The 26,171-nt window shown below is 47.3% G+C and overlaps 1 protein-coding gene across 9 annotated transcripts in view; it reads right to left on the reverse strand.

Moving 5' to 3' along the window:
- The window catches only part of jarid2b (jumonji and AT-rich interaction domain containing 2b), a 594,617-nt gene that overhangs the window by 105,401 nt on the left and 463,045 nt on the right, over positions 1 to 26,171 (reverse strand). For all 9 annotated transcript variants that reach the window (XR_011947850.1, XM_072509615.1, XM_072509616.1 and 6 more), the window contains one exon: positions 2,798 to 3,815. Coding sequence is in view for 8 of the 9 variants with exons in the window: in XM_072509615.1 (XP_072365716.1) it covers positions 2,798 to 3,815 (1,018 nt within the window). In the remaining variant the exon portion in view is untranslated. The remainder of the gene's footprint in view (positions 1 to 2,797; positions 3,816 to 26,171) is intronic.

Raw genomic sequence — 26,171 nt, forward strand, 5'->3', positions numbered from 1 at the left:
CTGATAATCCTACAAATTTCATAAATTTTAAGAGTGCGAAATAAAGATTGGGTCATATGAGAAGGCGGAATATCAAAAAAGACTTTTCAAAATTAAAATGGAATTATAATGGGAAAAAATTGACATTATATACATATACCATTTGTTTTCCAAGGGCCAGAGAGATAGTTTAGTAGTGGTTCTGGTTTTATACACTGTTTAAAAACTATTAAACATAAGGACATAAGAACTAGGAACAGGAGTAGGCCATCTGGCCCCTCGAGCCTACTCCGCCATTTAATGAGATCATGGCTGATCTTTGTGGACTCGGCTCCACTCTCCGGCCATATCCCCGAATCCCTTTATTCTTTAGAAAGGCATCTATCTTTTTCTTAAAAACGTTTAAAGAAGGAGCCTGAACTGCTTCACTGGGCAAGGAATTCCAGAGATTCACAACCCGTTGGGTGAAGAAGTTCCTCCTACACTCCGTCCTAAATCTACCTCCCCTTATTTTGAGGCTATGCCCCCTAGTTCTGCTTTCCCCGACCAGTGGAAATAACCTGCCCGCATCTATCCTATCTATTCCCTTCATAATTTTATATGTCTCAATAAGATCCCCCCACATCCTTCTAAACTCCAATGAGTACAGTCCCAGTCTACTCAACCTCTCGTCATAATCTAACCCCCTCAACTCTGGGATCAACCTACTGAATCTCCTCTGCACTCCCTCCAGTGCCAATATGTCCTTTCTCAGGTAAGGAGACCAAAACTGAACACAATACTCCAGATGCGGCCTCACCAACACCCTATACAATTGCAGCATAACCTCACTAGTCTTGAACTCCATCCCTCGAGCAATGAAAGACAAAACTCGATTAGCCTTCTTAATCACCTGTTGCACCTGCACACCAACTTTTTGCGACTCGTGCACCAGCACACCCAGGTCCCTCTGCACAGCAGCATGTTTTAACATCTTACCGTTTAAATAATAATCCATTCTGCTGTTATTCCTCCCAAAATGGATAGCCTCACACTTGGCAACATTGAATTCCATCTGCCAGACCCTAGCCCATTCACCTAACCTATCCAAGTCCTTCTGCAGACTTCCGGTATCCTCTGCCCTTTTTGCTTTACCACTCATCTTAGTGTCGTCTGCAAACTTTGACACATTGCACTTGGTCCCCAACTCCAAATCGTCTATGTAAATTGTGAACAACTGCGGGACCAACACTGATCCTTGAGGGACCCCACTAGTTACAGGTTGCCAACCAGAGAAGCACCCATTTATCCCCACTCTCTGCTTTCTGTTAGTTAACCAATCCTCTACCCATGCTACCACTTTACCCTCAATGCCGTGCATCTTTAGTTTATGCAGCAACCTTTTGTGTGGCACCTCGTCAAAAGCTTTCTGGAAATCCAGATATACCACATCCATTGGCTCCCCGTTATCTACTGCACTGGTAACGTCCTCAAAAAATTCTACCAAATTAGTGAGACACGACCTACCCTTTGTGAACCCATGCTGCGTCTGCCCAATGGGACAATTTCCCTCCAGGTGCCCTGCTATTTCCTCCTTAATGATAGATTCCAGCATTTTCCCTACAACCAAAGTTAAGCTTACCGGCCTATAATTGCCCACTTTCTGCTGACCTTTTTTTAAACAGTGGTGTCACGTTTGCTACTTTCCAATCCTCTGGGACTACCCCAGAGTCTAGTGAATTTTGATAAATTATCACTAGTGCGTTTACAATTTCCCTAGCCATCTCTTTTAACACTCTGGGGTGCATCCCATCAGGGCCAGGAGACTTGTCTACCTTTAGCCCCATTAGCTTGCCCAATACTGCCTCCTTAGTGATTACAATCATCTCAAGGTCCTCACCTATTATATCCTTATTTCCATCAGTCACTGGCATGTTATTTGTGTCCTCCACTGTGAAGACTGACCCAAAAAACCTGTTCAGCTCCTCAGCCATTTCCCCGTCTCCTATTATTAAATCTCCCTTCTCATCTTCCAAAGGATCAATATTTACCTTAGCCACTCTTTTTGTCTTATATATTTGTAGAAGCTTTTACTATCTGCTTTTATGTTCTGAGCCAGTTTACTTTCATAGTCTACCTTACTCTTCTTTGTGGCTTTTTTAGTAGCTTTCTGTTGTCCCCTAAAGACTTCCCAGTCCTCTAGTCTCCCACTAATTTTTGCCACTTTGTATGTTTTTTCCTTCAATTTGATACACTCCCTCACCTCCTTAGATATCCACGGTCGATTTTTCCCCTTTCTACCGTCTTTCTTTTTTGTCGGTATGAACCTTTTCTGAACACTGTCAAAGATCGCTCGGAAGGTTCTCCACTGTTCCTCAACTGCTTCACCATGAAGTCTTTGCTCCCAGTCCTTAGCTAGTTCTTCTCTCATCCCATTGTAATCGCCTTTGTTTAAGCACAAAACACTAGTGTTTGATTTTACCTTGTCATCCTCCAACTGTATTTTAAATTCCACCAGTGTCACTTTCTTTCAAGGGGTTTTAACATTGATATTAAAACATAACAGGGGACATTCTTAACAGTTCAGTGACTTCTCAAGATTGATGTCTGCAGGCCATCAGTAAATCCTGTGGCGCAGCGAAGAACCATTTCTGGATTTTATGGTGTCCGCACACATGCAATGAAACACAAGATTCACAGTATAATGATGGCCAAATGCGGACAGTTTTGACGTTGCTACAGCAGAAAATCCAAGCCAGAATATAGCATATTTACATGAAAGACATTTTTAAATAGACAGCATTGTGATGTGCATAATGTGCAATAATAGATGGCTTACCTATGAGTGGGGGCTCATCTATAGTAATGCCCTGAGATCTAAGGTGTTTCTTGATACAAGCTAGTCGTTGTACATTGGGTCCCCAGCGTCTACCCAGTTTATGCACATGTTGAATCTGAGTCACAAACCGCATTTCATCATTCAATTTGCACTCGGGCCTCCAGTCAGAGGGAGGGATCACCCGGCACATGCCATACTTCTCCATCTGAGTTCTGACAGATTCCACATAAACTAATGGGTCATGAAACTCCTTCTGGGTAGGCCTGAGAATGGGAATTTCTCCAATCAGTGCCATGCCAACCTTGTTGCCTTTCTCCTGTTTTACTGAAGAGTCTTGTGGCTTGTGCGAGGACTCTGTAGCTGAGGTAGAACTATTTTCGCTGGAGGCACTTTCCAATTTGCTCTGTGCTTGTTTGCTTGGGGTGTTCTTACCTAAGGATGCCTTCCTAAGCCTCTGTCTTTCACTGTTTTTCACTGGTGTTTCACACTTGATTCGTCCATTAGGTAGAGTTTTTTCTTTTGTATTTGCTTTATCTTTAGCTCCTGCTGTACACAAATTAGCTTTCACTCTCTTTGAAGGTGACTGTGGTTTCACTATATGGTTGACCTCCTCATGCCTTCTCTTGGAGGTCCGCAGTCCTTCCTTAACTTCTCTGACTTCAACTTTAGTGGATGCTTTCCCATTCATCTTTCCATTTAGTTTGACACAGCTAAGGGCAGCACCATTTGAATGGGATGTTCCATTGGATAGCACCTGTTTTCTTGATTTTGCATTACTGCTTTCAGTTTTCCCTGAGATTGTATGGTTAACAGCTACACTGGAATTGACATGGTTCAGTTTGGTTTCCTTAACCGGTTCTTTCTTGGCTTTGGTGTATGTAACATTTCCTTTTGTCACCGTTGCAGTGTACTTCACAGTTTTGGACGGTGAAGGTCTGACCTCCCTATTCTTTTTGGCACTAGGTGCAGCTGCGCCTAACGATGGAGTCTGGGCAACACCATTCACCCCCTTTGAAACCTGCAACAGAACAAGAGTGATTAATATAGACATCCCTCAATGGTGCAAAAACATGTCTCACAGCAACTAACCGTCTACATTAACCAAATATAATTTACTAGGGTTTGATAATTTCCTTGCGATATTGCAAGTGCAGTCATCATTATGTAGAAAAATAGCGCAATTTGTACACAGTAATGCCCACAAAGAGCAAATCTGATTTTGGTGGTGCATTAGCTGAGGACGGAATGTTGGTCAGGATGTAAGGAGAACGCCCTGCTCGTTATTTGATCATCGCACTGGGTTTTTCATGTTTGAAAGCAGGCTGATCCTCAACCAAAGGACAATGCATTGGCGTTACTGCAGCTCTCCAGTACTACTCAGCAGTGCAAGCCTAGATTCTGTGCACATGTCCGGGAGAGGAATTTAAACCCACAACCTTCTCGTGCAAGGATACTACCAATTGAGCCAAACAGATACTGTAGTTACGAGAAGAGATAAAAATAGAGACATTTTTGTTTTGTTAATGGAGATAATTTATGTAACATCGACCATATGCAACATACAAACTCTAAACGTAACAAATATTTGTTACGTTTAACACGACTAGCTATATGTATCACGCATAGAGTTTTGCTTTCCATGACCATATAATTCCACCACTTACATTAAAAATGCCAAAGAATAAATTTAATGGTATTTTGGCACGTTCCCAAAAAGCAATAAATGCAACCTTTGCCTTGACTTTCCAGTTCCGAGAAAATGGTGGTGGCAACGAAAGTCAGATCTGCAAATGCAGCAAGTAACTGTGCCATTCAGACCAAGTAGTGACCAGCAGCTTTGACGACAGCTCAGTCCAGTTAGCTTTCTCTGAAAGAGCGATGGTAATACAGATTCCTCAACTAACCTCTGTACCGTTGGATTGGGTAAGGGAAAGGTGGGGGTAGATATGGCCCGAGTTCTCATTCCTGAATACTGCCGAGGTGACTCTTGTAGAGATTATGGACAGGTTTAGCTCAGTGGTACCCAAACAAGTTCATAATAACCTTTTGGGGTGTTACCAACATACTACAGGTGACTGTGAAAACACACTCCAGCAAGGAGACAATGGGCGCGATTTAACAAAACAAGTTCAGAGTCTCGTACGATTTCCTGCGACGGAGAGATAGCTGCCCGTATAAAATAGCACTTAGTGCCGAAAATGAGCCTCAAGCTTCACGCCAGTACTGGCTGTCCCGCCAGCTGATTCGGCAGACTCGCGCCCTGCAGCTCCCTGCTAACAAGTGGGAGCTGCTTCTAAATGTGCTCTCCGAACTCGCTCACAGTCAACACACAAACAGGGCACCAAGAAGACCTGCTACACACTTTGGGGATGCCGACTTGGCCAGGTTTCTAGATGCCATGGAGGTGAGAAGGGAAACCCTGCTCCCCCAAGGGGCAGGGGACCAGGAGCAGGGCTACCATAGATGCCTAGGAGGCAGTAGCAACGACTGTCAGTTCGGGCAGCATGACCACGAGGACCGCCATACAGTGCAGGAAGAAGACTAACAACCCCTGTTGAGCTGCAAGGGTTAAGTGAACACCGGCCCCCTGGCATCAGTTCTGCCTGGCACCCCCCTGACCTCCAACCCCTCCCCCAAACAAGTCAGCAGCAGCAGCTGGCACCTCACACCCTCCCCACATCATTGCGCTTGTGCCCTGGCACACCATGGCTTCCACCAGCATTACCCCTCCATATCGAGGTACAGTTCCCACACATGCCACCTGCTGTAGACCCTCCCCTCTCCCGGAAGCATCAAGCGCGTGGCTCACAATGCCCCCTTTCTGTCCCCGCAGGAGAATTTAGATCATAATAGATGAAAGGGCCCAGGCGGGTGGAGGAGTTCCAATCATCAGAGCCCTCACCCCCTAAGAGAAACGGACCCAGGGGATTGCGGGGTTGTTAGAGGAGAGAGCTGTCACCGACAACAGGATTGGCCTGCGCCACAGCGGTAAGGATTCACTGCCCTTTAACACAGGTGACCTGTCTCAAATGAGTTGTTCAAGGCAGACAAAATGATCCTTCCGTATCACCGATGACATATCCAGTCCCCCACAGGATAGCCACCCGATGGGGCCGGGCCATCTGCCACCAGCCCCCCCCCCACAAACCCAATGTCAGTGACACTCCGGTGAGTGCATAGCCAATCGGAGTTGTCCCAAAGGCTACAGGCAGAGAAGATGCCGTCAGCAACACATGGCACCAAGGCCAACACTGCTAGAGTGGCGACCGCAGCGGAAAACCTGGAACATGATGTCAGTACCTTGAGTGGTGGGGTGTCCAAGGCGTGACTCAGTTTGTGACGACCAAGGCTGAGGGCCTCAACATCATGTCCCACTTGGTGAGGGACAAGTCCCAGATGCAGATGGACATTGCCGCGGCATTGCGAAGCATGTCCCAGTCACTTAGGAGCATCACTGAGGGTATCAACACCATGGTGCAGAAAACGGGGAGCCACCAGGCCTGGCAAAGCCAGATGGTGCAGACGGACTGGAGCTCACTCCAGGCCCCGCCATTGCAGGGAGACCTCCATGGCCCTGCGGGCACCATCCCAGAGGTGAGAGCACTGGAGGCTGAAGCCTGGTCCTATGAGAAACACGTGAGAATGGGTACCTCCCTGGCCCTCCGGGCATGCAGGACCCTCACCGCGACCTGTCCTCCACCCTCAGGCTGCATCGCGGGTCCTCCATGAGCTCGTCCTCCTGGTCCAGCCCCACCTCAACCACCTCAGATGAAGCCACAAGTCCCTCCTCCTCCTCCATCATGTCGCCCCATTGCTGTGCCAGATTGTGAAGAACATTGCAGACCACCACAAAGAGAGAGACCCTCTGGGAGGCGTACTGCAGTGCACCACCAGAGTAGTCCAGACACTGGAACCTCATTTTCAGCAGTCTGACGCACTGCTCGATAACAGCGCGGGTTGCAGCATGGGCCTCGGTATGTCGGGTCTCCGCCTTGGTCTCCGGCCTCCGCATTGGCATCATCAGCCAGGAGTTCAGCGAGTACCCCTTACCCCCCAAGAGCCGTCATCCCGGTGTGATCTTCAACGATGCCGGGATCTCAAGAATGTCCCAGGATGTAGCCGTCATGCACACTTGGTGAGAAGTGTGCAGATACATGTGCATGAGCTGGAGCCGCTGGTCACACATGGTCGCACACAATGCGAACATTCAGGGAGTGGAAGCCCGTTCTGTTTAAGAAGGGCACTTCCTGATGCCCACCCAAGGTGACATATGTGCCATCTATAACCCCCTGGACCTGGGGCACCCTGGTGATGGCGGCGAATCCTGCTGCCCGGGCATCTTGAGAAGCTTGGTCCAGCCAAAGTTAATGTAGTAGGGCATCTGTGGCCTCACGGATGCACAAAAGGGCTGTAGCTTGGCAATGCCGCACAGGTCCCTGCTCGAGCCCTGGAATGAACGCATTGCATAAAAGTTCAGGGCTGCGGTGACCTTCACAGCCACCAGGAACTGGTGTTCTCCTCCTTCATGGGGTGGCAAGTCTGTTAGGACATGGCACAGGTGCTGTACGGTCTCCTAGTTGAAACGGAGTCTCCTGCAGCACAGGCTGACCTTCATCTCCTTGTACGACCAACAATGCTTATACATCTTGGGCCTTCGCTGGTGCCAGCCTCTGGCTCCCTCCTCAGCCTGATGGGCAGCCGGGTCTGCAGGGCGTGCGATGGCCCCCTACACAAGGGCTGGTTTAGCACAGTGGGCTAAACAGCTGGCTTGTATTGCAGAACAAGGCCAGCAGCACGGGTTCAATTCCCGTACCAGCCTCCCCGAAGAGGCGCTGGAATGAGGCGATTAGGGGCTTTTCACAGTAACTTCATTGAAGCCTACTTGTGACAATAAGCAATTATTATTATTGCATGGTGTGCCACCTCCAGCCTACGTTGACACAGCTGACTTCTACAGCGGCTGGCCGCCTGGGCTGCCCCCAGCACCGTGAGGGCTGCCACTGCAAGGTCAACGACGTCATCCATTTTGGTACCTGTCAGGAATTGGAGAAAGAGAGATTAACAATCAGTTAGGACTTGCATTCACGGCACCGAGGTCCCAGGTTCAATCCCAGTTCTGGGTCACTGTCCATGTGGAGTTTGCACATTCTCCCCATGTTTGCGTGGGTTTCGCCCCCACAACCCAAAGATGTGTGGGGTAGGTGGATTGGCCACGCTAAATTGCCCCTTAATTGGAACAAAAATGAATTGAATACTCTAAATTTATTTTTAAAAGTTAGGACTTCCACCCCGGGACCCTCAAATCTCACAAGCCTTCTCCACCCTTATATGCCCAGCCTTCTCTCAAGTGCCATCCAGCAAGCCAGTTGTGCTAGAAAAGTTCACACTGCACGATTATCCTCGGCATAGCAGGAGTTCCTAGAGCGCAAACCACTGCAGGCAACATTAGGGAGTTAGGGTACTCAGGTACCCTGACCCAGACATATCCATCCTCAGGTTGTGAGGATATCCCCAGTGCTGAAGCCCAGCTCCTGAAAGTCTGCCTGTTGGCGGCTACGTGTGTGGTGCCTATGCCTCCAGGGTTCAGGCAAAGTGTCTCGGCCTCACAGTTTGATTGAAACATTCGGCAATAACACTCATCTGAGACACGGCACGTGTACCCATTGAAAATGCACTTGAGAGCGTAACTAATAATGCCAATTCCGTATTAGCAATAGCCTGCAGCTGTGCAGCGAGGGGCTGCTCACAGTTAAAAGGAGTTAAAGTTACCGTCAACATATAACCAAAAACAGGGCTTTGTCCTGCAAGTGATTGGTAGGACAGACAGGCAGCAGCTGCAGTTCCCGTTCTGGGTATACACAATATTAGAGGATGGCTTGTATGCTCCACAAATGCCAAGCCCCTCACCCTCCCAGCCCAGGGACGACCCCTGACCATTGGCTGGCATCTACGATTTTGGGAGACCTCAGGAGGAGGCCGAGATGGATTACTTACATGATATTTCTGGTTGAAGGTGGTCGCAAATGCTTCAGCCTCATCTTTTGCCCTGATATGCTCGGCTCCCCCATCGTTGAGGATGAGGATGTTTTTGGAGCCTCCTCCTCCAATGTCTCGTCATTAACAACTAAATGTACAGATTCTGAACTTTGATTGGATCCTTTGATTTTAGGAACACTTAGCTCTGTCTAGATTGAATAAACTAGAATTGTTTAGCTATGAGGAGAGATTGAATAAACTGGGATTGTTCTCCCCAGAGAGAAGGAGGCTGAGGAGCGACCTGATAGAAGTGTATAAAATTATTAGGGGTACAGTGTGAAGAGTTGGAGGCTTTTTCCCAGGGCGGAAATGACAATTACAAAGGGGCACAAGTTCAAGGTGAGGGGTGATAGGATCAGTGGAGATGTGCGGGGGAGTTTTTTGCTCAGAGGGTGGTGGTGGTGGCCTCAAATGCACTGCCAAATGAGGTGGTTGAGGCAGATACGTTAGCAAACTTTAAGGCTTGTCTAGTTAGGCACATGAACAGACATGGTATAGAAGGATACAGGCGGTTGGTCTAGATAGGACACGTGATCGCGCCGGCTTGGAGGGCCGAAGGGCCTGTTCCTGTGCTGTACTGTTCTTTGTTCATGGTGCTGCTTTCCATGCATGCGGTCCTGTGCTATTGCTTCATTAGGTCGGCATTGAATACGCCTGCTACTGCTCCTGGCACCCCTCAGTTTTGGGCACCTATTATGGGCCAGGGTTTAGAGAACCCCAAAGTGTATCATGGAGTTCACCTGGGCCACAACTTTTAATAGATTGTGGTATGGGGAGCACATGGCCCATTCTACAGGTGTGGTACAGCAGATATGGATAAGTATTTTTTTAAACAAAACAATGTTTATTGTATGAACTCGAGTTAACCTTTTTAAAACATAGTGAAAATCTTAGCAACCATTAATTCAAATACAACCCCCAAAGACTACAACACTAAGTAATCCTTTAAGCTTTCCTTTAAACATCCATACGATTTAAAACACCTTTTACCAGAAGCACACCAGGTTAAAGTCACTACTGTTATTAGTTTTAAATCACCAGGATCGATTTACAGTCTTTAGATTACAGAGAGAGATTCATACACCTTCTGGCTGTGACTGCAGCTATCCAGCTCTGAAAACGAAACTAAAAACACACCCTGCAGCAGACAGCCTAAAACAGAAGTAAAAAGCTGATAGACAGCCCAGCTCCACCCACTCTGACATCACTGCAGTAATAAACACCCATTTCTTCAAGGTGCTCTCACTACAGATACTTATATACACACCCATTTATAAACACCCATTTCTTAAAGGTACTCTCACATGACACACCTTACTTTAGAAAAAATGTCAAAAAATGTGGGCGCTGGCAGTGGTGAGAATCTGAAATTTGCTGTACTCGAGGTGGGTGAGGCGAAACACATAGAATGTGAAAACTCCAGTGAATGGTCTGCAATGATTAACAACAGGACACAACTCAAGCAAACCACAACCACTTCAGTACTATCGTGAGTTAGAGCAGCAGAACTGGAAGCAGCGACCATATATTCGGCTACCTGTGCTATATAGTGGTTCTTTCATGTAGGAGGGAGAAGCTGCAAACAGGACTTGGAAAACTAGCTGGATACTGCCACTTTGGGGCTTGAAATTCTTTATAGGGCAATCATAGAAACATAGAAAATAGGAGAAGGCCGTCCGTCCCTTCAGGCCCACTCACCATTCGTTATCATGGCTGATCATCCAATTCAATTGCGTAACCCCCTATATCCTTTGATCCACTTTGCCTTAAGTGCTATATCTAACTGCTTCTTGAAAACATACAATGTTTTGGCCTCAACTATTTCCTGTGGTGACAAATTCCACAGGCTCGCCACTCTCTGGGTGAAGAAATTTCTCATCTCTGTCCTAAATGGTCTACCCCGTATCCTTAGACTGTGACCCCTGGTTCTGAACATACCCACTATCAAGAACATCCTTCTCGCATCCACCCCATTAGAATTTTATAGGTTTCTATGAGATCCCCACCCCTCCCTCATTCTTCTGATGGCCAACAAAGACAATCCTAACTGATTCAATCACTCCTCATACATCAGTCCCGCCATCCGTGGAATCAGTATGGTAAACCTTCACTTCGCTGCACTCCCTCTAGAGAAAAAGCATCCTTCCACCGATAAGGAGACCAAGACTGCACACAATATTCCAGCTGTGGCCTCACCAAGGCCCTGTATAATTGCAACAAGATATCCCTGCTCTTGTACTCAAATCCTCTCGCATCTTCAGGCAATTGCAAGAAGACTGACACTGTCAGCACCATCCATTGTTCAGGGTTGTCAGAACAGTGTGGATTACCGTGTTTGCATGGGTTTCACCCCCACAACCCAAAAGATGGGCAGGCTAGGTGGATTGGCCACGCTAAATTGCCCCTTAATTGGAAAAAATTAACTGGGTACTCTAAATTTATAAAACAAGAACAGTGTGGATTGAGCACCCCCATTTCCTAAAATTCTGAACTCTCCCTGGAGGTCCAATAAGGTTACAGAAATATTCGGGGAAATACACTGCTAAGAATATAACCTGACCTACAGCTCATTTGCTGCAGGTGCTGTTGCATCATCCTGGGATCTGTTGTGGGCTCCAGTTTATGAGCATTTGAAGATCAATCGAGACTTACACGCAATGCAGTCCATCATCTACCTCAGATAGCGTATGTGACACATTGCCAAGAGAGCTTGTAAAATTCCAATCTTAGCCACCAGAGGGTGCCATTGAGCCTCCGCTATCAGAAGGCCCATTCATTAGCATAGTAGTAAACCAATGTGCAAACTGGTCTAGAGAAATGTGCCTGAAAAAATGATTTTAATTATAGCTATTAAAAAAACACAAATGGTTGCAAATTATTTAAGTTTTGTTTTAGGCTCCCTGCAAAAATCGCAACCAAAAACTAGTCACTAAGGTTAAGAAAACCTTTCTTTCTAATCACAAGACAAAGTTCACGCAATTATCAATTTTCCTTCCTTTGTGGCGGCACGGTGGCACAGTGGTTAGCACTGCTACCACACGGCGCCCAGGTCCCCGGTTTGATCACGGCCCTGGGTCACTGTCCACATGGAGTTTGCAAATTCTCCCCGTGTTTGCGTGGGTTTCACCCCCACAACCCAAAGATAAGCAGGGTAGGTGGATTGGCCACGCTAAATTGACCCTTAATTATAAATAGTAAATTGGGTAGTCGAAATTTCTTCTTTTTTTTAATAAATTCCTTCCTTGGCTTTCCTGGGGAACATTATTCTTGTGTGAACTTGCAGTGTGGAACAAGAACCCAGAATAGCTTTTTCCTCTTCCTAGCTGACACACACTGAAGCCAGCTATTTACATCTCTCCACTTCCTAATGTCTAGGATTTGGCACCATACAGGTGTATTTACCAACAACTTTGGGGGAAGAGGGAAGACGGATCTCAGCTCTCGTTTATTTATTTATTTTTTATAAATTTAGAGTACCCAATTATATTTTTCCAATTAAGGGGCAATTTAGCGTGGCCAATCCACCTAACCTGCACACCTTTAGATCCTGGGGGTGAAACCAATGCAGGCACGGGAGAATGTGCAAACTCCACACAGACAGTGACCCAAGGCCGGGATCGAACTTGGATCCTCAGCCCCGTAGGCAGCAGTGCTAACTACTGTGCCACCGTGCTCACCCAGAGCTCTCTTTTATGAAGAGGAGGAAGAAAACAGGAGTTTTAGATTTCATATAAATTAAAGTGCAGCAACTTTAAAGTTTTGCAACATCCTGCTCTGGTGCCAACGGCTGGGCCGAGTAAATCGGTTTAACAGCAATATGGCACCCAAGATTACAATACGATGCCATCGAGGAAGCTTAAAACAATCATGAGACGAGATTGTGTTTTTGTCCTTTTGTCAGGGTAGACAGTTCACTGCCTGCTAACCAAATCAATATAAATCACAGTTCCACTCAAAAAAAGGCTGCAGTTAACTATAGTACGGTTCGGCACAGAAGAAAGGATAGCGAAGAAACAAGTTATTGCATTCTTCAACAGGCTTGCTAACAGCCTCTGCACAATTGACAACCTTTATTGGGACAATTCACTACACTAAACGACCACTACCATATTGCTACAGATGTTTCTATAAAATCGACCTTGCTTTGTACCTTTGTTTGCTCCATGACAACAGCTCAGCCATAGGCCCTTTCAAGCACTTTCACGAGAGACTATTCTCAGATAATGGTGGGTGGCCTATTCATCCAGCAAGTTACTAAGGCATGTAGGATTTGTTGACAATAACGTATTGAACAGGGGCTCTTATATCTTTCAGTGCCAGCTTATTGAAGGCACGATAATTGGGAAGACTTTTTTTAAGCACATAGTAATGCATGTTGGATAAACACTCATCAGGCGATGGGGCACTGCACTGGCAGATGTGCCAAATTTCAGATGAGATATTAAACGCAGGCCCCGTCAGTCCTCTCAGTTGGGAGTCAATGATCTCATTACACCATTCGAAGAAACAGGAACATCTCCCTGTGCCCTGGCCAATATTTATCACCTTAGTCAAGTTATCTAATTGCAGGAATTTGCTGAGCACAAATTGGCTGCTATGTTTCAGGGAGCTTAGGAACATAGAACAGGAACAGGCCATTCAATGAGATGATGGCTAATCTGTGACCCAAGCAAATCTGTGACCCAATTCCATATACCTGCCTTTGGCCCATATCCCTTAACACCTTTGCTTAACAAAAACCTTCTTATCTCAGATTTAAAATTAACAACTGAAGTAGCATCAATTGCCGTTTATGGAAGAGGATTCCAAACCTCTACCACCCTTTATATGTAAAAGTGCTTCCTAATGGGGCGGCACGGCTGTGGAGTGATTAGCACTTCCGCCTCATGGCACCAAGGACCCGGGTTTGATCCCGTCCCGTGTGGAGTTTGCACATTCTCCCCGTGTTTGCGTGGGTTTCACCCCCACAACCCAAAGATGTGCATGGTAGGTGGATTGGCCATGCTAAATTGTCCCTTAATTGGAATTTAAAAAAAAAATACTTCTCAACAAACTCTCTTAAATGGTCTGGCCCTAATTTTTAGACTAGTTCTAGAATCTGCAACCAGTGGAAATAGTTATCATAGATTATCATAGATTATCATAGAATTTACAGTGCAGAAGGAGGCCATTCGGCCCATCGAGTCTGCACTGGCTCTTGGAAAGAGCACCCTACCCAAGGTCAACACCTCCACCCTATCCCCATAACCCAGTAATCCCACCCAGTTATCTACCCTGTCTTTTCCTGTTAATACACTGAAAACTATGATCAGTATACCCCTTAATCTTCTAAATTCTAGAGAAAACTGGCCTAATTTATATAATCTCTCCTCGTAACCTAACCCCCGAAGTCCATTCTTGTAAACTTACATTGCATCCCTCCAAGGCCAAAATATCCTTCCTACGGTGCTGGTGCCCAGATATGCTCACAGTATTCCAAGTGGAGTCAAACCAGGGTTTTGTAAAGCTGCAGCATAACATCTGCGTCTTTATACTCTGGTCCTCTAGATATAAAGGCCAGCATTCTTGATTACTTTCTGCACATGTTCGTGGCATTTGAAAGATCTATGCACCTAAATCTTCAGGTCTCTTTGGAAACCATTGAGTTTAGCTTCATACCATTTTAGAAAGTACACTGATCTATCCCTTTTTGATCCAAAATATATAACCTCATACTTGCTTACATTGAAATCCATCTGCCACAGTTTTGCCCATTCACCTAGTCTTTTATTGTCACAAGTAGGCTTACATTAACACTGCAATGAAGTTACTGTGAATAGCCCCGAGTCGCCACACTCCGGCGCCTGTTCGGTACACAGAGGGAGAATTCAGAATGTCCAAATTACCGAACAGCATGTCTTTCGGGACTTGTGGCAGGAAACCGGAGCACCCGGAAGAAACCCACGCAGACACAGGGAGAACGTGTAGACTACACACAAACAGTGACCCAAGCTGGGAATTGAACCTGGGACCCTGGAGCTGTGAAGCAACAGTGCTAACCACTATGCTACTGTGCAGCCCATCATATCCTTTTGTAATTTTATGCTAGCATCTACAGTCGACAATGCCACCCAACTTTGTGTCAACAGCAATTTTACATAAATAACTTTCTATGTCATTATCCAAGTTGTTAATGAATAATGTGAACAACTGAAGCCCTAACACATCCCTGTGGGATACCAATAGTCACATCCTGCCAACTTGAGTACCTACCCATTATCTCCACTTTCTGCTATCTGGAACTCAACAAAATTCCCAGCCAGTAATTTGCCCTCAAGTCCATGGGTGTCTACCTTAGTTACTAGCCTCATCTATATGACTTTTTCAAATGCCTCTGGAAGTACATATAAAATGACATCCATTGGCATTCCCTTGTCCACTAACCTAGTCACCACTTCAAAAAATTCAACTAGGTTTGCCAGGTATGAATATTGTGATATTCAGTTACCCTATTCTTGGTCACAGACAAAATAATTTCCCCACCACAGGTGTTAGGCTAACCGGTGTATAATTCCCTGGTTTTCCTCTTTTGCCTTTCTTAAAAAGCAGAGCGACATGAGCAGTTTTCTAATCCAGAGGGATGACTCCTGATACTAGGGAACTCTGAAAGAATATAGTTAGGGAATCTATAATGTCCACCCTTCCTTTAATCCTTGGATGGAGACCATCAGGACGTTGGGATTTGTCACTCTTTAGTTCCATTAATTTTCTCATTATCAATGTTTTACTTGTATCAATGTTATTTAGTCCCCATCTCCAATCCACTATTCATGCCTTTGGGACTTCCGGCAAGCTATCCTCCTTTTCTAGTTCAACAGGTCTGCCATTTCTCTATAGTCATTGACAATGTCCTCACTTTCAATCTTGAGCGGGCCAAATAGCTCCTAATAGCCTGCTTTCTCTTTATGTAACTATAAAACTTCATATTGATTTTCATGTTCCTTGCAAATTTCCTTTCATAATCCCTTTCTTGGGTCCTTTTTTGGTCTTTGGCTCTTTCCCATTCAGGCGGTTCTATGCTGTTCTTTGCATTTTTGTAAGCCCTTTCTTTTAGTTTTACGCTGATTCTTATCTCTTTAGTTGCCATGGCTGTTTTTTCTGTGAATTGGAGCTTTTTCCTCTCAGGAGTATAAACTGGTTCTGTATTGGGTTAAATGCTTCTTTAAACATCTTCCACTGTTCTTCACTTGTTTTACCCATTAGCAGATGTTCAGTTTACTGTGGACAGCCTCTGTCTCATTTCAATAAAATCAGCCTTACCTACATCTAGAATTCTAGCAGCTGATTTGTGCTTTTTACTTTCAATACATTACAACAGTGATTAATATCCAAAAGTGCTTCATTGGTTGTAAGACACGGGATGTGTTGAGGTCATGAAAAGTACTATATAAATGTAAGTTCTTTCTTTGCTATGATGATATTCAAATATGGCTGAACTCCTGATACAGTTGGTATATGTGACAAAATCACCTGCATTTGTGCACTTACTGGACAATCCATTCCAGTTATACTGCAGGGCTAATTCAGCAATAAAATAATTCACAGATTTAGAAATTAACTAAGCCAACTGTGGCTATACAAATCTTGAAAATTAGAGTAAGAGGAAAATACATACTGGACAGCAATATTAGAAGTGCACGGATAAGACTGCAGAGGAACACTTTCTCGACTCTACTCCAATCTTTTGCAATTGGTAGCACAATGGTTAGCACTGTTGCTTCACAGTACCAGGGTCCCAGGTTCGATTCTCGCTTGGGTCACTGTCCGTGTGGAGTCAGCACGTTCTCCCCATGTCTGTGTGGGTTTCCTCACACAAGTCCCGAAAAATGTGCTTGTTAGGTAATTTGGACATTCTGAATTCTCCTCTGTGTACCCGAACAGGTGCCAGAATGTGGCAACTAGGGTATTTTCACAGTAACTTCATTGCAGTGTTTATGTAAGCCTACTTGTGACAATAATAAAGATTTTTATTGTGTGCCCTGTTTGAGTGGCACTCTCAAACTTGTACCAAATTTGGTAGGATTTAATGCTTTAGACCCAAGTCCATGAATAGCAGAATGAGACCGTCACGCTGATTAACCTTACAGCCACTTTCTACCCATCAGTGTGCGCTAGATCAAACACAGGGCCCTCAAGGATGCTTAAGTGCACAGTTAACTAGAAAGAGTTGCTTCCAAAGGTACGGGTGCTGTCAAAGGCAAGTCTGCAAAGTAAACAAAATCAAACAGAATAAACCCCAGCTCAGGCAAACAGTGCAATATTACAGGCATGGTTTCTTATCCACAGCTCACCTTTAGATTACTTTCTCTGTTTGCTTCACTTGAAAACTAGACCATTCCATAATAGTTCAGAGTCCTGAATACTGAATGCACATCTGGCAGGCTCATCGTTAAAGATTTCACTGTATTTATAAAACTACATATGGCACAAGGATTCAATCCTATCGCTGCCAATGTAAATCTGCAATTTTTCCTTGAAATATCTTGTTGTATTTACACATTTAGAAAAAAAACAAATGTAATAAACCTAGCCTGCTCCAATTTTCATTTATAAATGGCCAATGAAGCACCCGATTTAGCCATTTGCTTCTGGCAGCAATGTTCAAGGTTACAAACTAGCTCTGCAAAATGGGTAAGCAAAGTTCTTGTACTATTATAAAGCAACAATATATTTCACTTCCACATTTCAAAACAAAACCTTTGTTCATTAACACTCATTATACGACTTCCGGGTGCGGCTATGCAGAGATAGGTCGCATGTTTGGTAGCTCCCACTTGGAACGGACTTTTGGACTCTTTACAGGGACCCCACGGCATTTGTTTGACATTTCCCGGTGTGGGAAGAAGACTGCAACATTCCCCCGACAGTGTCCCCCAGGAATGGTATGTCTCTTGGTTATCAGACCTGGCAGAAACAGTAAAAGATTTGGCTTTAACTGCATGATAAACAGAGCCTCTTCCAGCATGCAGGCGGGGGAAGGGCAAGCTTAAAGCTGCAAGCTGACTTGAGGGCCGTTATTAAAGGTGAATTCTAGCAGCAGAGGGAACAACTGTGAAAAGATCTACGAAGGCCATTGAAGAAGTGGGGACGAGGCTTCTGGTGGCGGCCATGGAGGAGGAGGTCGCGCATCCGGCAGCTCCCATCTGGAACGGACTCTCAGACCTTTTTCAGGAGTTTCCACAGACTTTTTGGGGCAGATTGGTGAAGCGAACACTGCCAAAAGGATTCCCTCTCGAGACTTCTGGTTATGCGGAGCTAAGTCACACATTCGGCGGCTCCTGCAAAAACGGACTTTTGGGCTCTTTTCAGGGCCCCCAAGGGCACTTTTTCGACGTTTCCAGGTGTGGGAAGGAGTTAATAATAGCTCCCCGTCAGTATATGGCTTCGACTAGGAGCCGGGCGACAAAAAAGGTGGTGGTGGACCAGAAGAAGGGAGGGAAGAGGGACAAAATGGCGGCGGGCGGAGACCAGGCAGCGTGGAGGCAGTGGGCGGAGGAGCAACAGGAGGGTATCCAGCGCTGCCTCAGAGAGATTAAAACAGACCTGCTAGAGCCGATGAAGGCTTCTATTGATAAGCTGCTGGAGACACAGACGGCCCAGGGGGTGGCGATCCGAGAGGCTCGACAAAAGATCTCTGACAATGAGGACGAGATCTTAGGCCTGGCGGTAAAGGTGGAGGCGCTCCACAAGAAATGGCAGGAGTGGTTCGAGGAGATGGAGAATTTGGTCGAGGCAGAAGAATCTGCGGATTCTGGACCGCCCGGAGGGGCTGGAGAGGCCGGACGTGGGGGCCTATGTGGTCACCATGTTGAACTCGCTGATGGGAGCGGGGTCCTTCCAGGGACCCTTGGAGCTGGAAGAGGTCCATAGAGTGATGGTGAGGAGGCCCAAGGCTAACGAGCCTCCGCGGGCGGTGCTGGTGCGGTTCCATCGGTTCGTCGATCGTGAGTGTGTGCTCAGGTGGGCCAAGGAGAGGAGCAGCAGGTGGGAGAACGCGGAGGTTCGGATATATCAGGACTGGAGTGCGGAGGTGGCGAAGCGGGGGGCCGGGTACAATCGAGCGAAGGCGGTGCTGCACAGGAAGGGGGTGAAGTTTGGCATGTTGCAGCCGGCGTGACTGTGGGTTACCTACAAGGGCCGGCACCATTATTTTGAGTCTCCGGAGGAGGCGTGGGCCTTTGTTCAGGCCAAGAGGCTGGACACAGAGTGAGGGTCGGGATGGGCGATTGGGGACTACGGTGGATATGTTATGCCTATTTTTGGTTTGGGGGGGGGGGGGGGGGGGGGGGGGGCCTTTGCATTGTTTTGGGTTTCTTTTTTTCTGTGTTTTTCTCTTTCGGGTTGGGGAGGGTGGATGGGGCGGGTTGGGCACTGTTTTAGTTGGTGGCGGTGCCTGGTAGGTGGAGAATGCGGGCTCTTTTCCCGCGCCGAAGACTTGGGGGGGGGGGGGGGGGGGGGGGGAAGCGAGGATTGCAAGGAGGAGCTGGAGCAAATGTGGGGGGGGGGGGGGTCGAGACGGGGGTATGCCGCTGTGGGGAACGGGCCGGATGTGGGGTGCGGGCGCGTGGCTGGCCGAGGAGGGGGTCATGGCTAGTCGGCGGGGGAGGGGGGCGGGTAGCCCCCTGATCCGGCTGATGACCTGGAATGTAAGGGGACTGAATGGGCCGGTTAAGCGGGCCCGCATGTTCGCGCACCTGAAGGGGCTCAAGGCGGATGTGGTTATGCTCCAGGAGACACACCTGAAGTGGCAGACCAGGTAAGACTGAGGAAAGGGTGGGTAGGTCAGGTGTTTCACTCGGGGCTAGATGCCAAAAATCGACGGGTGGCGATCTTGGTGGGAAAGGAGGTGTTATTCGAGGCGTCGAGCATTGTGGCAGATAATGGCGGTAGGTACATAATGGTAAGTGGTTAGTTGCAGGGAGAGAGGGTGGCACTGGTCAATGTGTATGCTCCGAACTGGGACGATGCGGGTTTTATGTGGCGTATGTTGGGTCGGATCCCAGACTTGGAAGTGGGGGGGCCTGATAATGGGGGGAAGACTTTAACACGGTGTTGGATCCGGCACTGGATCGCTCCAGGTCTAGGACGGGTAGGAAGCCAGCGGCAGCTAGAGTGTTGAGGGGATTTATGGACCAAATGGGAGGGGTGGACCCTTGGAGATTTGCAAGGCCAGGGGCTAGGGAATTTTCATTCTTCTCATGTCCACAAGGCTTATTCTCGAATCGACTTTTTCATTTTGAGTAGGGCGCTGATAGCGAGAGTAGAGGATACCAAGTATTCGGCAATAGCCATTTCGGACCACGCCCCGCATTGGGTGGACTTGGAGATGGGGGAGGAGAGGGACCAGCGCCCGCTGTGGCGCTTGGAGGTGGGGCTGTTGGCGGACGAGGAGGTGAGCGAGCAGGTCAGAGGAAGTATAGAGAGGTACTTGGAGACCAACGACAACGGGGAGGTCCGAGTGGGGATGGTCTGGGAGGCACTGAAGGCGGTGGTGAGGGGAGAGCTGATCTCCATTAGTGCCCACAAGGAGCGGAGAGAGCGGGGGGGAGTGGGGGAGATGGTGAGGGCAGACAGGAGGTATGCGGAAGAGCATGAGGAAGGATTGTTGAGGAAGAGGCGCAGCCTCCAGGCCGAATTCGACCTGGTGACCACCAGGAAGGCGGCGGTGCAGTGGAGGAAGGCCCAGGGGGTGGTCTACAAGTATGGGGAAAAGGCAAGCCGGATGCTGGCGCATCAGCTTCGGAAGCGGGACGCAGCTAGGGAGATTGGGGGAGTTAAGGACAGGGGAGGGAGCGTGGTGCGGAGTGGGGTTGGCATCAATGGGGTCTTCAGGGACTTCTACGAGGAATTGTACCGATCCGAGCCCCCACGGGAGGGAGGGAGGGATAGGCCGTTTCCTGGACCAATTGAGGTTTCCAAAGGTGGAAGAGGGACTGGTGGCGGGACTGGGGGCCCCGATTGGGCTGGAGGAGCTGATCAAAGGGATAGGAAGCATGCAGGCCGGATGGTTTCCCGGTTGAGTTCTATAAAAAATATATGGACCTGTTGGGCCCGCTATTAGTTAGGACCTTCAATGAGGCAAGGGGGGGGGGGGTTTACTCCCGACGATGTCCCGGGCACTGATCTCTTTGATCCTGAAGCGGGACAAGGATCCCCTGCAATGTGGGTCTTACAGACCGATTTCCTTGCTAAATGTAGATGCCAAGGTGCTGGCGAAGGTCTTAGTCACGAGGATTGAGGATTGTGTGCCGCAGATCATCCATGAAGACCAGACGTGGTTTGTGAAGGGGAGACAGTTGAACGCGAATGTGCGGAGGCTTTTGAACGTTATCATGATGCCGGCAAGGGAGGGGGAGGCGGAGATAGTGGTGGCGATGGACGCTGAGAAAGCCTTTGATAGGGTAGTGTGGGGGTACCTGTGGGAGGTGCTGAAGAGGTTCGGGGAGGAGTTTTTCAGGTGGGTTAGGCTGTTGTAGGAGGTCCCGATGGCGACTGTGGCCACAAATAGGAGGAGGTCCGAGTACTTTCAGTTGCACCGAGGGACGAGACAGGGGTGTCCTGTGTCCCCCCTGCTCTTCACACTGGCGATTGAACCCCTGGCTATGGCACTGAGAGAGTCGAGGAACTGGAGGGGGTTGGTGTGGGGTGGGAAGGAGCATAGGGTGTCGCTTTATGCGGCCGACCTGCTGCTATATGTGGCGGACCCGGTGGGGGGAATGCCGGAGGTAATGAGGATCCTTAGGGAATTAGGGGACTTTTCAGGGTACAAGCTCAATATGGAGAAGAGCGAGCTGTTCATAGTTCAGCTAGGGGACCAGGAGAGGGGGATTGGCGAGCTCCCACTAAAAAGGGCGGAGAGGAGCTTCATATATTTGGGGGTCCAGGTGGCCAGGAGCTGGGGGGCCCTGCATAGGCTTAACTTTACAAGGCTGGTGGAGCAAATGAAGGAGGAGTTCAAGAGGTGGGATGCGTTGCCGCTGTCCTTGGCGGGTAGGGTGCAGTCAATCAAAATGACGGTGCTCCCAAGGTTTTTGTTCCTGTTCCAGTGCCTCCCCGGGTTTATCCCGAAGGCTTTTTTCAGGCAGGTTAACAGGAGTATAATGGTGTTTGTGTGGGCGTGAGGGACTCCGAGGGTGAGAAGGGTGTTCCTGGAGCGGAGTAGAGATAGGGGGGGGGCGGGCGCTGCCCAACCTCTGTGGGTACTACTGGGCCGCCAATGCGACAATCGTGCGCAAGTGGGTGATGGAGGGGGAGGGGGCTGCATGGAAGAGGCTGGAGACGGCGTACTGTGTGGGTACGAGTCTGGGGGTGCTGGCAACGGCATCGCTGCCGCTCCCTCCACGGAGGTATACCACGAGCCCAGTGGTGGTGGTGGCCCTCAAAATTTGGGGGCAGTGGAGGCGGCATAGGGGGGAAGTTGGGGCCTCGGCGTGGACTCCATTACGGGGGAACCACCGGTTCGCCCCAGGAAGAACAGGTGGAGGGTTTTCGGGGTGGCACAGGGCAGGGATACGAAAGTTGGGCGACCTGTTTGTGGACGGGAAGTTCGCGACTTGGGTGAGGTGGAGGAGAAATACGGGCTCCCCCCGGGGAACACCTTCAGGTACTTACAGGTAAGGGCATTTGCCAGACGGTGGAATTCCCGCGGCTACTGCCACACACAGTACAGGACAGGGTGCTCTCGGAGGGGTGGGTGGGAGTGGGGAAGATCTCGGAAACTTACCAGGTGATGCAGGAGGAGGAGGAGGCCTCAGTGGCAGAGTTGAAAGGTAAGTGGGAGGAGGAGTTGGGAGAGGAGATCGAAGAGGGGACATGGGCAGATGCGAGGGTGGGTGAATCCTTCCTCTTCGTGCACAAGGCTCAGCCACATACAGTTTAAGGTGCTGCACAGGGCACACATGACAGTGACAAGGATGAGCCGGTTCTTTGGGGGTGAGGACAGGTGTGTTAGGTGCTCAGGGAGCCCAGCAAATCACACCGATATGTTCTGGGCATGCCCAGCTCTGGGGGAATTTTGGAAGGGCGTAGCGCGGACGGTGTCGAGGGTGGTAGGATCCAGGGTCAGACCGGGCTGGGAGCTCGCAATATTTGGGGTGGCAGAGGAGCCGGGAGTGCAGGAGGCGAAAGAGGCCGGAATTCTGGCCTTTGCATCCCTGGTAGCCCGGCGAAGGATTCTCCTTCAGTGGAAAGATGCGAGGCCCCCCAAGCGTGGAATCCTGGATCAGCGATATGGCAGGGTTCATTAAATTGGAGGGTGAAATTCGCCTTGAGAGGGTCGGTACAAGGGTTCTTTAGGCAGTGGCAACCGTTCTTAGACTTTCTGGCAGAACGATAGACATTGGTCAATGGCAGCAGCAGCTCGGGGGGGGTTTACTTTATTTTTGTTTATGTTATTTACACTGGAGGGTCTGAGGGGGTGCATATACTTGTGTTAAGTCGGGGTGTTAATGTTAATTTATTATTTATGTACGGGGGGGGGGGCTTTGGGGGGTTGCTTTTTTAGATTGTGTTTTGTACTTAACCCTGTTGGGTTCTTTTTTCTTTCTCATTTTGTTATTGATATTTTATGAAAACCTTTAATAAAATTTTTTTTATTTTTTTATAAAACAGCAGAGAATGGGATATCAAATTGCAATATTCTGCCTTCAATTTTCCACTGTCTAGTTGGGGACAATTGTTTCTTCCATATGTTTAAAATTCTAGGAACCGAAAGAATTTTGAGGAGGGGGGTGGGGAAGAAATGACGAGGAGGAGAAGGAAGGGAAGAGAAGGAGGAGGAAAAGGAGTGTTCATCTCCAACTGACAGTCAAGAATGCTTTTACCAAGGTTTGCACCATTCTTCCCTCATCAGAACATATGTGACTTCAGTTGCACAAAACACTGCATCAACCAAATATACCATGTTAGTAATGTCGACTGGAAGTATTAAATACAGTCAAACTGACTGTAATTTGATGCCAACTTTCTATCAGTCAATACCTGGAACAAACTGCTTTGCCCCAATCATCATAAAACATCTATTATAGGGGCGGCATGTGGTTAGCACTGGGACTGCGGCGCTGAGGACCCGGGTTCGAATCCCGGCCCTGGGTCACCGTCCGTGTGGAGTTTGCACATTCTCCCCTTGTCTGCGTGGGTTTCACCCCCACAACCCAAAGATGTGCTGGTTAGGTGGATTGGCCACGCTAAATTATTCCTTAATTGGAAAAGACAAATAATTGGCTACTCTAAATTTATTTAAAAAAAATAAAACATCTATTACTACTGAGAATGCATGCTTGATAAAAAGTGTTGTCAAAGTCATGAATTTAAATACTGCCAGAATCAAGGTGTTTCCAAAACATTTACTCATCAGTTGCTTATTAAGATGCTGGCTGCTGTGTATTCAGAGCATTTGTTTGCTTGTTATTGCAACTGAACTTGTTTGTGGCTGGCAGCAGAGTGGAAAATATTGAAACAAACAGACATCTCCCCATTATTTTACAAAGCTTTCAATATAGGAACTTATGATGTAATTTGTTGCTCGCAGGTACACAACTGGAGATGCTGCACTGCATACAACAATGGCAATAGTTGGTACAGGTACATTTTCTAAAATGAAAGGAATGCTCGTACATCAATGGGCTTTGATCAGTCCTGTACTAATTTAGCAGACACCAAGTTAAGCATTTAGCAGTGACACTTACTGTGATTATGGATTAAATGTGGTTACAAAACTGGCTCTAGAAGTAGCGTCTCACTTCCATTTGGTAGATGAGCACAGTACTTATGGACCAATGACAACGGTCCACATGCTGCTCAAAAATTAAATCACTGACTGAAGTATCCATGCTAGGGTAGCATGTTTAGTTTAAGAAATAACCACAGACATAATCAAACAATTAGCTATTCACAAACTTGAGAACACATTGTAGAAAGTAAATATATTTAACATCGAGTACACACAGATCTTCATGGCTAGTTAAACCGTGAACCCAGAAAATGTGGAACATGGTGCTATTTCATGGAGAAAAATTAACCTGCCTACAGCAATCAAGAATATTCAGGTTTTAAAAAAATTGCAGGTTTATCAGTGGATGCTGGAACCCACCATACCAATTTCCCAAACACCAATGGCCCAATTTTCACTGCATTTGCGGATGCAAAAAGAACAGTAAGGAAAGTTAATATTGAGACAGAGACGTCTATAAATTTTAAAACTGGAACCCAGCCTATGTGACAAAACCTCCAAGGTGTACAATTGAGATCCAATCAAACTTTAAGTTAGCAATAACCAATGTAGAACCTTATGGAGAAGCAAGCTTCAGGGGCAAAGGAAATAACATGCTGTCAGGTACATATTTGTTATTTAGCAAAAGTAGTACATGTACGGTGTCTCAAAATGGATTTCACATCTTGCCTTTTTTCAAGTCAGACGGTTTGGGGTGGGTCAGGTCAAGGTCGCTTATCCACATGGAGTAAGGACAAGACATGTTCGTGAGGCAGATAAGCCAGTCAGTGTGCCTGTGCACCAATGCAGCACCTAGCCCAACAAGCTGGCAGGTTATTTTACTCATTTAATAATAATCAAAGTTCATGCAAGACTGCTTATTTCAGAATACCAGATTTGAGATACTGTATCTGTACATTTATTAGCACAGAAAAAAGTTCACAGCGTGGGGAGATTGTCCAGAGGAAAGGTTGGCCATTGGTCATGATTTCAGAGCACTGACCTAGCAACCTTTCCAGTCTCAATTTTGTTGTCATCAGGTGACATGCTTAGAAGAATGCTTAGACGAACTCAACAATTTTCCCATCAGGGGGCAAGAAAATAAGAGTCAAATCTGTCTCACTTATCCCTTCAAAGAACACACTGTTCCCTCGCTGAAGCTGACCAGTAGATAAAATGCCCAAAAAGACATCCAGCACAGTTTCTTCCTGAACACTGGAAGAGACAGCTGCTTTCAATCCATGTTAAAGAATATCTATGCCAAATTGCAGAGCCAAGAACAATCACTGCAAGATCACCAGCAGTGAAACTGGCCCATCTGTGAACTCTTATCGGATATTTATCTCAAATGCATTGTTATAAATTTGAAGTTACATCAAGTACATTCAAATTTTAGTTTCGGGCTTCTTTTTTAAAAAAATATAAATTTAGAGTACCCAATTATTTATTTATTTTCTTCTTTCCCAATTAAGGGGCAATTTAGCGTGGCCAATCCACCTACTCTGCACATTTTTTGGGTTGTGGGGGTGAAACCCATGCAAACAGGGGGAGAATGTGCAAACTCCACACGGACAGTGACCGGTCCGGGGT

Source organism: Scyliorhinus torazame, chromosome 6 (genome assembly GCF_047496885.1).
Source record: "Scyliorhinus torazame isolate Kashiwa2021f chromosome 6, sScyTor2.1, whole genome shotgun sequence".
Lineage (NCBI taxonomy): Eukaryota > Metazoa > Chordata > Chondrichthyes > Carcharhiniformes > Scyliorhinidae > Scyliorhinus > Scyliorhinus torazame.